The 13,073-nt window shown below is 49.4% G+C and overlaps 1 protein-coding gene across 1 annotated transcript; it reads left to right on the forward strand.

The window, feature by feature from the left end:
- The first annotated feature begins 1,218 nt into the window (after positions 1 to 1,218).
- LOC123371184 (inner centromere protein-like) lies at positions 1,219 to 9,436 on the forward strand. Its single transcript, XM_045018485.1, has 9 exons — positions 1,219 to 1,253; positions 1,752 to 1,785; positions 3,159 to 3,276; positions 4,154 to 4,238; positions 5,368 to 5,506; positions 5,582 to 5,716; positions 8,032 to 8,043; positions 8,976 to 9,089; positions 9,428 to 9,436. The coding sequence occupies exons 1-9, from the start codon at positions 1,219 to 1,221 to the stop codon at positions 9,434 to 9,436; spliced, it is 681 nt and encodes a 226-aa protein (XP_044874420.1).
- The last annotated feature ends 3,637 nt before the right edge of the window (positions 9,437 to 13,073 follow it).

Raw genomic sequence — 13,073 nt, forward strand, 5'->3', positions numbered from 1 at the left:
GAGTGGGGAGGGCGGGGGGCTGGGAACCAGGACGCCTGGTTGTCACGGAGTCACCGGGCAATGCTCTGGAACTGCTCCCCACCAAGCCAGTCAGAACTTTGGGGAGCCTCCTCCCCCTTGGAGCAGACTGTCTGCAGGGCAGGAAACTCACACGGCTTCACCTCCTGGGTCTGACCTTAGAGCGCTCAGCATCCTCCGCCCCTCCGTGCGCTTCCCCCAGCGAGCCCGCCCCGGCGGGGTCCTGGGGGGGCAACAGGGTCCTGCCCCCCCACTGCGCAGTCAGACTCTCAGCCAGCCAGTAAAACAGAGGCTTATGCGGTGACAGGAACAGGGTCTAAAACAGAGCTTGTAGATACAGCGAACCGGACCCCTCGGCCGGGTCCAGTGATTTCCCTACACCCCCCCCCTGAATTTTCCCAACACCCCCCCCAGTTTTGTGAGCTAGTTACATACCAATTTAGTATGTAAATGCCCACAGACAACCTGCCAACCTGAAGCATATTCTCACCAGTAACTGCACACCGCACCATAGTAACTCTAGCTCAGGAACCAATCTATGCAACAACCCTCGATGCCAACTCTGCCCACATATCTACACCAGCGACACCATCACAGGACCTAACCAGATCAGCCACACCATCACCGGTTCATTCACCTGCACGTCCACCAATGTAATATATGCCAGCAATGCCCTTCTGCTATGTACATCGGCCAAACTGGACAGTCTCTACGGAAAAGGATAAATGGACACAAATCAGATATTAGGAATGGCAATATACAAAAACCTGTAGGAGAACACTTCAACCTCCCTGGCCACACAATAGCAGATTTTAAGGTGGCCATCCTGCAGCAAAAAAACTTCAGGACCAGACTTCAAAGAGAAACTGCTGAGCTCCAGTTCATCTGCAAATTTGACACCATCAGCTCAGGATTAAACAGACTGTGAATGGCTTGCCAACTACAGAACCAGTTTCTCCTCCCTTAGTTTTCACTCAACTGCTAGAACAGGGCCTCATCCTCCCTCCCTGATTGAACTAACCTCGTTATCTCTAGCTTGCTTCTTGCTTGCCTATATAAACCTGCCCCTGGAAATTTCCACTACTTGCATCCAAAGAAGTGGGTATTCACCCACGAAAGCTCATGCTGCAAAACGTCTGTTAGTCTATAAGGTGCCACAGGATTCTTTGCTGCCACTAACTTCCTGAACCCTGTGAACTAATGTCCCTTTCCACCCTCATCACCGGAGTGGAGAGGTGTGCAGTTTGTGGTCTCCAAGGCTTGCAGGGTAGAGCAGGTTCACCTGTCTGTGCCCCAGGGCTGTGGCATATTCTACCTATTGACCTGAGCAATGCTAAGACCTTCTACAAGGGGCATAAACCCCCATCTGGCCTGTTCAAACAGGGGTCTGTCTGTGGGTCTCATGCTGAAGTAAATGCACTCTCTGCCTGAAGATTGTAGAGTTAGACTTCAGTGCATGAGTCTTGACTCCAGCATGTGCGAACAGTTCCTCCATTGATCAGAGTGAATATCTTGTCCCCACTACACTTAGATATAATGAATATACTGAAGTAGACTGTCAGACTGTGGTCTTGGTCACCTGTAACATGCTCTTCCAAGGTGCCTAGAAGCCTCTGACAGAAGCACCACAAGAATAAAACCCATAATTTCCTTACTTCCTCTGTGGGAGCAGATCACTTGTCAAAACGTCTGTCTGTCTGTCTGTCTCTCTCCCTCCCCCCCCCCCCCCCCAGGCCTGAACTGGAACCAAATGCTGAATGTGACAAGGTAAGGCCCAAGTTGGGCTTTCCTAAGACAAATGTAGTAAGTTAACTGTACTGCTGAGTCCCTGAGTCTAGATCTCTTTGCTGAACTGATAGAATCACTGTCACTGGAGAATGGGTCTGGGGGATTGGTCTGTCTCAGCTGTCTGAAGTCAAAATTTCTAAGGAAGTAAAGACCTCTCAACTTTGGTTCTTGGTATATTCTGGCACTAGACTGAGACTTCAGAGACCTGGCTTCAAATACAAGACTTCCTGTATCATCTTGGGTGAGTCACTTAGGGACAGATTTTTAATGATATTTGTCTTTAAAAATCTGGCCCTTACCCTCAATGTCTTGGTTTCCAATCTTCTGCTTTTATGTTGTATCCCTTTTTATTCACCCTTCTGTGTCTGTTTACAATGTCAGCTTCTTAAGGCACAGATTCTTACTGCTCTACTGTTTTGTACAGCGCCTAACACAACTGGGCCCCAGTCTCCATTGGAATCTCTAGGCACTATCATAAAACATGAGTAACATTAAAGATTTGTATCAGAACATTTTATATTTTCAGTTCCCAAGTCAGCCTCATTTTACAACTTGCTTCCATTGAGCTTTGACCAACCTGTCTGAAGACCTGTGCACCCAGATTGTGTAGGCTTCTGGTTGAATCACTCGCTTTCCTCACTTCTCACACATGTCTATGCAAGAGAGCTATGTGGATTGGGAGTTACAGTGCAGTGCTCGGTTTGTAAGGAGAGGAGAGGTGCTAATGCCTATGGAGTTTGTGCCTTTTCTAATCCTTCTGGTGCAGGGAGGTTGTTGCCTCCCTAGTAGCTGGGAATCGCTTGCAGCCTCAATCTAGGGCTGTTGAAAAGTGACACTTAAAGGTGCTTGACCAAGATTTTCAAAAGTGACTAGTGATCTTGGATGCCTCAGTTTGTGGGTGTGGGTGTCCAACTAGAAACTCTTGAAGGGATCTCCCCACCGCCCCTTGAAATTGCTGAGACTCTGAAAATCAGACCTCTCTAGGAAGTTTGGGTGCCCAGCCTGAGACAACGTAGTCAGTCTAAAAAAATCTTGACCTTAAAGTCCCAGTGGAGGAAGGACAAATCTGACTCTTTGAGGGGTGGTGTCTGTAACACCCCGTCCCTGCTGTGTCTTTGCTCCATGAGCAGGCATCCTGTGTCCGTAGTAGGCAGAACATCACTCGGTGGGTCTGCCCTCCTGCCACTACAAACCAAAAAGAGCAGTTCCTGGCTTGTTAGCAGCAGGGCTGCAATCAGTGCAGAGTGCATCCAGAGTCACTGGCTTTGCAACCTTCCTTTCCCCCCTTCCCAGGACACAGAATGCTTGCTGCTGAACCCCTGTTTCTGTGGGGCGGGGGCCTTCTCCTACAGGCTCCAAAACACCTGCAGAAAACCTTCATTATTCCAAATGAAGGCAGCCCTGTTGCAGGACTGTCAGCTCAGACTGAACCACCGAATGGGACAGAGCAGCAGGCAGGAAACTGTAAAGGTAAATATTGCTAAAACTCTGTTGATGGAGCAGCAAGGAAGACTGGGACTGTGGAGGTCCCTTGGGGGTTTATGAAAGATCTGATAGGTCAGTAGGTGGCAAAGATGCAAGACAGACTAACTTACCCTGCAAGGGCTCTTTGCTGTCTCCAAAGCGGAGTAAGATTTGTCCTGTGCTAGATCATTCAGCAGAGTTTTTCATCAATGTGCAAGATCTAAATGAGAGAAATTGGACAGTCTATACAAACCACTTCAGTCTGAGCAACTAATGGGTGGGGAACTGTAGAGGAAAATATCTTAAAAGCTTCAGTTTGGTTCAGTGTCTCGTGTTTAAGAGCAAAAGTAATTAGTGTTTGGACTAGTAACGCTCTTGAGATGCATGAAACAAACTGAGGAGGAATAAGAGGAGATTGCAGCCCCTCCCATCTCACTCTGCCTCAAAGTGAGGAGCTATGAGATGGGATCAGCTTTCACTATAGGAAGTGTGAAATCCCATAAGAGGCATTGGTTGGAGGATTCTGTTAGAGCAGCCTATTGGGTGGGGGTGGAGAGTCCAGAGTCCTCCTATGGACTAACATGCTATCTATCTCATCAAAGGGTCTCTGCATAGAGCGGTGTGTGATCATACCAGGTGCATACTCTAATACTATTCTTTGTGATGTTGATTAATGCACAGATACAAAACTTGTGTTTAAAATAGCTAGTGTGCTCCTGTTTCAGCTTAGTGTAAGGTTTCTGATTGGCACAGCTCTTAGCAGTAATGTTCTGCAGTATTTTTATGAGGCTTGTCTTGGGAGCCATGAAGACAAGAACCGCTGGCATTGGACCTCTTCTGTAGGAAGCCTTTCACGTGGAACTAACTGTAGCATTCTTCACAGAGAGCCATTTGAAAAAGAGTGGCACTTCTCAGAGCAAGGAGCAGCCCCAGAATGCCAAGCCACTAGAACTGCCCTCGAGTATCCGGTATGTTCCTCCTTGGCCTCAGGCTGGGGGAGAGAAAAGAAATAGACTAGTGAGCTGGAATGACTAAGTTGTTATCTATCAAGTACCTTGGTTGAAAGCTTTGGTATGATTGATCAAAGGGGGTTTCAAATCCACATAATGTACCAACTTTTTTGGGTTATAGATTTTCATCAGTTTAATACAAAATAGGTCTCTTGAGAGGCGGCATGGCCTAGTGAATTAGGCACAGATGGGACTAGAACCTAGGTATGACTGTGCAAGTCACTTGTGTCTGCTTTCCATTTTTTGGATGGGAATAGCACCCTCTTCCCCCCAGGGCTGAAGTACGGAATTGTTTGTAAATCTCTAAGTGCTGCTTGGAGGGGAGGAGTAGGGTGGCTAAGGATGGCTGCGCAGCAACTTCATAGAATAGTTTGGACAGACTCTTACCTTAAGTGTCTAGAATATCTAATGGTTTGGCCCTTTCCTTCGCTTCTGCAGCTGCTGATTCTTCTACCTGCACAAGAGAATAGTAGTAAAGATCCACCAAAGCCAATTGAAATGCAGTTGTTGCTCTCAGTTCTGTCCTTTTTTCAACCTCTTGTCCCTCTGAGGCTCTGTTTGATCTTGTGACATCTACAGCATCTTCTGTAGTTGGGGAAAAGTGGCAACAAATTCTGGCACTACAACTAAGCTAATGTACAAAAACTCTTCCAAGCAAACTAAACCTTTCACATGGTGCTGGGTATGGACAGTCCACAATACACTTTCGACTTTGGCGCATGCCCTGCCCCACCTTGCGTCACTGATGCTGGCTGTGAGAAACTGGCGTCTATCAGAAACTCGCATCTATCACTGACTGAAGCTGGGGCTGGAGAATAACATTGTGGTTGCTTAGTAAGATAGGCTTTATCTCAACTATTGTTTTGTAAGTCTAGGAACCCTCCATCCTTCGCGCTTCATCCCATCCCCTTTTTCTAGCATCTTCATGGCTGCATGTTCTGAATATGTGGTGTGTTCACATAAGCATCCCAGATCACTTGATGGTGCTGAGTAGGCAGGAGGGGTTGTATAAAACAAAGGCTGCAGTGGAGACCAGGAGTGATGTTTCCTGTGCTGCTCCGATGTAACACACCCTTTACTCTTTCAGGAGACAGAGTTATAAGCAAGCAGTGGATGAGCGATGTAATGGGCAACAGCTAGAAGACTGTGACCACTCTCCTTCATATGATAAGGCCACTTCTTCTCCTGTAAGCGAGACTCTAGCCTCGCTCAGCCCAGCCAGCAAGGTGAGTAGATTCCACGGCCCCACATCACTCTGCCTATTCTGGATCCCCTTCTGATGCTCTCTGCTCTCTTCATAGGTCGCGCGTCCGTTCAAACGTGTTTTACGGACGGTGCAGAAGAACCAGCTGCTTGTGACCCCAGGGTCCACAGGGCACAACAGTGTCATGAAAAACCTTATCAAACGCAACACTCCTACCCGACCGGATTCCAAGGTAGAGACGATCTCTTTTCCCTTGAGGGTGAGAAGGGAAGAGCAAATGTATGGGGCAGGGTTGTCCGCTTTGAAATGCTCACTGCAAATCTGCATCAAGCCGTTCAAGATTCCAAATGAGGAACGGTACCAAGGAGCGAACTTAAATCACAACTCTTCCTATTCTGATATACTGACTGAATGTCCGATCCAGCACCCAAACTCTCCTCTCAGTGGTCTTGGCAGAGAGGCTAAAAACTGAATGGGTCATGAAGATGATTTTCCCCTTTGATGTCTGGAGATGCTCCCTCCAGAGTGAGAGGGAGCTGATGTTACCGGAGAGCAAAGCCTTCTGTCCCTAGCAAGAGTACAGCATAGGCCGTGTCAGGGTAAGGGGTGTACAGGAGTGCATTGCCATGCTGGTATCTTTCATCAGCATGAAATTGACGGCCTGTAGTCTTTAGCTTAATCCACTGAAAATCCTTTTGACAATCTCTTCCATGCCAAGTACTGGGTTTGGATAGTTTCCCCTGTAGCAGTTGTCTTTATGGCTGCCTGGTAGGTTTACTCCTGGGGGAATTCTGCGGCAAAAAATTACAAATTCTGTGCACAATATTTTAAAATTCTGCACATTTTATTTGTCAAAACAACACTATATAATCATGCCAGTTTCAATTATTTTGACAATTCATTTCAAAATTGCCTGTGTGTGTGTGTGCCCGCAGATGCATGCATGCATGCATGCATGCATGCATACATACATACATACATACATACATACATACATACATACATACATACATACATTCATTCCCCTAGGATAGGGTGACCAGATGTCCCAATTTTATAGGGACGGTCCCGATTTTTGGGGTCGTCTTTTTTTATATAGGCTCCTATTACCATTACTACCACTACCACCACCACCACCACCCCCATCCTGCTTTTTCACACTTTGCTGTCTGGGTCACCCTACCCTAGGAGTAGAGAGTTAAACCCCTACGACAACCCAATTCCTGCTTCTCTGCCCCCTCCCCCACAGAGCCCAACTTGGGGTCAGACACACTCACTCCCTCCCTACCCCCCCAGAGCCCAGCCATGCCCCACCCCAGCCCACACACTCTCAGACCCTGCCCTCCTAGAGCACAGGGATCCAGAGGGAGAAGCAGCCTGATGCTGGGTCCTGGGCTTGCACAGTTTCCTGTGTGCCGCCACCTCCTTCTTTCAGGGCCTGCTAGGAACTGCAGCTTCTGGGAACCCTCTAGATCAGGGGTCCCCAACCTTTTTAGGTCCAGGGACCGGTTTCGTTTGCCAGACCCTCCGCAGGCGTGCCTGCGGGAGGTCCAGCTGAGCTGCGAGACGAGCGCTCCCTCCGCAGTCGTGCCTGCGGGAGGTCCGCTGCTCTCGGGGCTCAGCTGGAGCTTCCGCAGGCACGCCTGCGGGAGGTCCACCGGCTCCAGTGGAGCCCCGGGAGCAGCGGACCTCCCGCAGGTACGACTGCGGAGGGAGCGCTTGTCCCGCGGCTCAGCTGGACCTCCCGCAGGCATGCCTGCGGAAGCTCCACTGGGTCGGTTCGCGGCCCGGTTTCTAAGAGGCCGCGGACCGGTACTGGGCCGCGGACCGGGGGTTGGGGACCCCTGCTCTAGATCACTCACTCACCCACCCCCTGCCCTAAACAGTCCTTTTGCGAGCTGGTCCAGCAGTCCCTAGTGGTGGCCAACATCTCTGCAGCTGATTTCAGGGGGCCGGAATTCCAACATTAATTTCTGCAAAATTCTGCATTGCACTGTGGCACAATTCCCTCAGGAGTATAGGTTGGTCCTGGGGTAGTGGTGGCATCAGCTGTTGCATTGAGGTGAGGGGAAGATCATGTAGGGAAACAAAGGTTTGGATGTATTTTTGCAGGTTTGAAAATGTGCATTTTTATAACCTCTTCATGGCATAGGAGCACCTTAAAATCATAATGAATCTGGTCTTCCATTGCCCCTATCAGTGAGCTAATATCAAAGTCTCAACACATATTGTGACCTTGACATCAACTCCTTAAAGCTTTCTTTTGCATGTAGAAAAATGTTGGCTTCTCTGTCGCATTCAGCCCAAACTCATCATATTCTGGGATTGCCAAACTCTAGGATGGTCAGTGGACACTTCTTAGAATTTGAAATTGGGTCTTTGCTGCCCAACAGGCTGCTGGAGAGTTGTAAGACAAGCCGCGCATTGAGAACCAAAGCTGTTTGATCATCATAACTAACCACTGAGTCCAAAGGTTGTGGTTCTAGGGTTTACTTGACTAGTTCCACAAGCAGTAATCCTTGTTTCTCCTCTTTTCTATCTAAACAGGGGGATTTTGTTGTAAGTAACGACTCCTTAATCACAGGGTCTGTGGGCTCATATTGGGCACACTTATTACCTCTCTAACGGGCACCGGCAGCTCTTTAACCTCCCCACTAACCTGCACACAGACCTAATATTTCTTCCGAGTCTCATCTGAGAGCGCAATGATGATGTACTGGGCAGCATGCGGAGGGTGTGTACACTAGGAAGTGAGTAGAATTGTTCGGAGTGGCCCAAAGGGGATCTAACAGTACCTGGATAAAACTCAGCCATGGCAAATACAAACTGAGACTCTCTGATGAAGGGGATTGCTGTTGGACATCTCATGGTGTGTAAAATGCTCTCCAAGGGAAACAGTGGAAGTGATACTACTTATGTCACTCAAACTAGGCTGGCCAAAGCCCTGGAGAATATACTGTAGGGAATAATCATGCTTTGGCCCCTGGGAATGAACTAGATGACTTAAAAGGCCTCGCATTCTATCTTCTAGACTAAAAACCATGTGTCTAAAAAGGGCATAAAGGGGTCCCCTTCAGGGCTCTGAAAAGAATGGAGGAATTTTCATGTTTGTAGCATTGACACTGGCTAGTGCCGTTAAATGGTTTGTGGTGAATCCAGCAACACGGTCACTGATGGTGTCTTAGCCTGAACGTGTCAACTGCAGTAACTGTTTCTGCTTGGATGTTGGGCCTGAGGTGTCTTACAGGAACTGCCCCACTCACCCTCCGAGCTCCTTTTCTCAGTCAATGGAGTTGTTGAACTAGCACTGGTGCCAGAACAGCACTGTCTCTTTCCTAACACGTGTGCCTATTCCAGAGGGAGTGTGAATGTGTCTCTGACTGAAGCTGCAGTTCCTAGGTGTGTTGTCTCTGGCTTCCTGTTCCCAAGTAGCCTGGGGCAGAAACAAGCCCCAGCAGTTGGGTATAATCTGAGCTTCCTGCTCACCCCAGGAGAAGGAGCGGCAGCGGCTGGAGAGCCTGAGGAAGAAGCAGGAGGCCGAGCAACAAAGAAAACAGAAAGTGGAGGAGGCAAAGAGACGGCGCCTCGAGAAGATGAAATTGAGAGTGGCTGCCCCTCCAGCTGCTCCTTTTCTGGCTCACCTCTGGAGCACTTCAAGGTCTTGTCTACACTGGTCACTTGCCCTGATTACCGCCATTGGTAGCTAGCTACAGCTACATTACTGCAAACAGCTAGTGTAGGTGGTGTACAGCTGCTGCTGCTGCTGCCAGTGGAGCTTACCCCAGTTTGAAGCAAGGGTAGGCTGAGCCAGTGCAAGGCTCTTACACTCTGCATTGAAGGTTTGCACCAGTGCACTAGCTGCTCCAGTGCTGGGGCCTTGATAGCTGTAACCAGGGCAAATCCCCAGTGCAGCCAAAGCTAACTGTCCCCACTCGTCCCCCAGGAAGCGTGAGGAGCGTCTGAGGAAGGCACTGCAGGTTCGCGAACGGGTGGAGCGAATGGAAGAGGAGAAGAAAAAGCGAATGGAACAGAAATCCACTCAAAGTGAGGAGAAGACTAAGAAGGTAAGAGACCCAACCTGGAAACAGAGCCCCTAGGGACAGCTGAGTTTTCTCACGGCAATGGGCAGTGAACCCAGTGGATGGTAGCAATGGATTGCCTCGCTGTGTGATAAACATATCGGCCGTTACTAAAATCCTTGATATAGTGATACAGGCCACAGGGGCCATGAGTGGGTAATGAGGCCGCTTGGTATTAGAGCCAAAAGAGTCACTTTCCGGCCTATTCGTAGTCCTCTGTTCAACAGGGGAAGACGCTCTGTTCTGTCAAGTCCATGCAACAGTGTTTTTTGTTCCTATTGTGGATTTCAGTCTCTATGGTACTCTAAGCTCGTTGAGGACTAGTAGTGGTGTCTTATGTTCTCCTGAGCAAAGTCCTATCAGCAGGGCCTGTGCCCTGCAACCAGACTACAAGTGTTGAGTGGGGTGCTCAGGTTTGGGTTGGCTCAGTTCTCATGCTCCTGCCTGTGCAGTCAGCCCAGCACCAGCTGTGTGCCCCACTCCTGCCAGCTGCCACCACTTCCCTGTGCTGTGTGCGCCCTGCGGAGTGACAGGCCCTGCAGCTCCTTGGCACACTCACTCCACAGCACACAGTATGCAGCCATGGATGTGCTCGGTCACCAGTGCTGATCCTGCTGAGTCAGGTAGTAACTCAGACAGAGGTTAGGGGTTTGTTACAGGAGTGGGTGGCTGAGATTCTGTGGCCTGCATTGTGCAGGAGGTCAGACTAGATGATCATAATGGTCCCTTCTGACCTTAAGTCTATGAATCTGAGCTTCATGGGAAGGGTTGCACTTAAGTCAGAGAACAACTCGACTCTCAGGCTTGGATCAGGTGAGCTTGGTTCCAGTCCTGGTCGGTCCTAAAATTAGGTCCAAACAGACATGTACGTGGAGCAGGGAGGTCACTCTGTTCACACTGCACTAAAGCGTGTGGGCCACTCCTGTAATCCACCTTCAGTGCAAAGGCCAGTGCCCCTGCACCTGGATGCAATAGTTCCTAGAGAAAGACCTGCTTTCTTTGATTCCAGCCTGCTGACAACTGTCAGGGACTCTAACCCCGACAGCGAAATTCGTTGTCTGATCACAGAGAGACAGGCAACACCAGCAAGGTCCGATCAAAAGCTCTTTATTGACAAGTGCACGCATCAATAGAGAGCAGCTCGTCTCCAGAGAGAACCAGGCAGCCTTTACAGCTTAGTATTAGCCTATATAGACAGTTTTATTACCTCATACATCACTCACTTGAGCAACCCACCCCCCCTTTGTCTAACAACTTGACACTAGACACTTTTAATATACACACATGCCTAGACTTTGTCTACAACTTTAGATTATTAATAATATCTTAACAAGCACCAAAAGTTAGGAATACAGGGGAGTTTTAAACAGGCCTATAACTCAACCAGGGAGTTAGAATCTGAACTGTGGGATGCTAGGGTTTCTTATCAGTTTTTCAAACACTGTTCTTAACACAGCACAGCTGGTACTATGCCAGGAATGCAATCCCTGGTTTATCTCACTTTTTCCCCGGCTTTGTGAGACAATGCTGCTTCTCAGTATTTCCCCACTCTGGGATTACCCAAAACCTCTGTTAGCCTGACTTCAGTCAGGTTGGCATACCTGTTTTGTCTGCTATATCTTTATTCAGGCCTAACACAACCACGCACAGCTCTGCTGAAAGATGCATGTGTGACAGATATCTCTATTTATACCACTTCTCTGAGGCACGCTGTTGCAGGCTGTTCATGTGACAGAGACCAGGGAGAACATGCAGAATACTCCAGAGTTGACTGTTGCTTGCATCCAGGGTATTGCTGCTGCCCTTACACTTTATCAGTAGGTGCTGCCAAGTTAGAGATGTGCTGTGTGTGGTTTACCTGGTGTTCTAGGACATTGGTTTTCAAACCGTGGGTCACGACCCAGAACCGGGTCGCAGAAGGGAAGGGACTCGGTCATGGCGGCTCTGGTCATTAAAAGTCCCATCAGCGGTGCTGCCCGGCTAAGGCGGGCTAGTCCCTACCTGTCTGACACTGCGGAAGCGGCAGCAGCAGATCTGGCTCCTAGGTTGAGGAGCAGGGGCCACAGGGCTCTGTGTGCTGCCCCCGCCCTGAGCACCGGCTCTGCACTCCCATCGGTCAGTTCCCGGCTTGTGCACCTCTGCCTAGGAGCTGAACCTGCCGCTGGCCACTTCCAGGGCACAGCGTGGTCTACGGTGCCAGGACAGGCAGGAAGCTGACCGGGAGCCTCCCGAGGTAAGCCTGGGCCCCAATCCCGTGCCTCAATCCCTTGCCCCGGCCCTGAGCGCCCCCCCCACCTCAGCCCAGAGCCCCTTCCCACACCATGAACCCCTCATTCCTGGCCCCACCCTGCAGCCCTCATCCCCACATCCCAGCCCTGAGCCCCTCCCACACCCCAAACCCCCCTTATCCCCAGCTTCGCTGAGTTACAGGCATCAACAATTTTCTTCAACTGGGTCGCCAGAAAAAAAGCTTGAAAACCCCTGTTCTAGGGGCAGCCCAAGAGCCTTGGGATCCAGCTTAGTTGGTCTGGCTTAAGCTCTGGGGGAAGGTTGTCATTCACTGAAGCCCTTTTCTTCCTCCTTCCAAATGAGGATGAAAACTCAGCAAGCTACAGCGCTTGTTCCCATTCTGGGTGATGGGGCATAAAGCAGATCTTTTCAGGATCCATCCTTCAAGGTTATGGGGAAAGACTAAAGGACTGCATCTTTCCCTTGCACTAACAGCCAGAACCACCTACAGTCCTCAGTACGCTTCTCCCAACCACGTGTTCTTGATTATTGCTAGGCCACTCAGCTAAAGTGAAGGAATCTTGCATTTGTGGTCTTCTCACCTCCATGTCCCCTGTTCATTTTGCACATCAGTTTGCCTGCTAGAAAACTATACCTCAAGCAAAAGGGAAGCCCATCTTCCTGCTGGCTCTCCCTTGTTCTGATGAAGGTCACGTAGCAATATGGCATTCTGTAATTTGGATTCTGGGTAACTCTGTTTCATGTGCTCTTTCCAGTCATTCCTGGTGATGGTCTTCTCCTCCTGTGAACTCTGAGGCTGAACTCGCTGCACTGGGTGCCATCTGCCTTCAAAATCTGTACACGCTTCACTGGGGCTTTGGACCTTCACTCCACTCCAGACATCTTCCCCCGTGGGATGTGATGAGCCCCATACTCCTGAAGAGCTCCTGACTCTTCTTTCTATGGTAGATAAACATGTCAAGACTGTCTTGTACAAGGCTGGGCAGGGTCCAGACCTGATGTGTGTGATTCTCTCAGGTGCGAGAAGAGAAGGTGGTAGGAAAAAAGATGAAGAAGAAAAAATTAGCTAAGACAACTGGGGGTGTGCAGACCCGAAAACAGAAAGCGCTGCAGATGGTAAGAGCAAGATTAGGTCCCATCTGTAAGGAGAAGAGTTTGCGTTGGAAAAACAGAATGATGGGAAATCTGCACAGTGTGCTTCATATGGGGAAGAGGGCAGAACAATAACCAGTAAATAGCTGTAGGAGAACAGGCCAATGA

The sequence above is a fragment of the Mauremys mutica genome, chromosome 5, assembly GCF_020497125.1.
Source record: "Mauremys mutica isolate MM-2020 ecotype Southern chromosome 5, ASM2049712v1, whole genome shotgun sequence".
Classification (NCBI taxonomy): Eukaryota; Metazoa; Chordata; order Testudines; family Geoemydidae; genus Mauremys; species Mauremys mutica.

Excerpts from the sequence above, each read along its gene's own strand:
- LOC123371184 (XM_045018485.1), top strand. The coding sequence starts at position 1,219 with ATGTCCCTTTCCACCCTCATCACCGGAGTGGAGAG. Across the intron at positions 1,254-1,751 it reads CTCATCACCGGAGTGGAGAG|GCCTGAACTGGAACCAAATG; the intron begins GTGTGCAGTTTG and ends CCCCCCCCCCAG. Across the intron at positions 5,507-5,581 it reads CGCTCAGCCCAGCCAGCAAG|GTCGCGCGTCCGTTCAAACG; the intron begins GTGAGTAGATTC and ends CTCTCTTCATAG.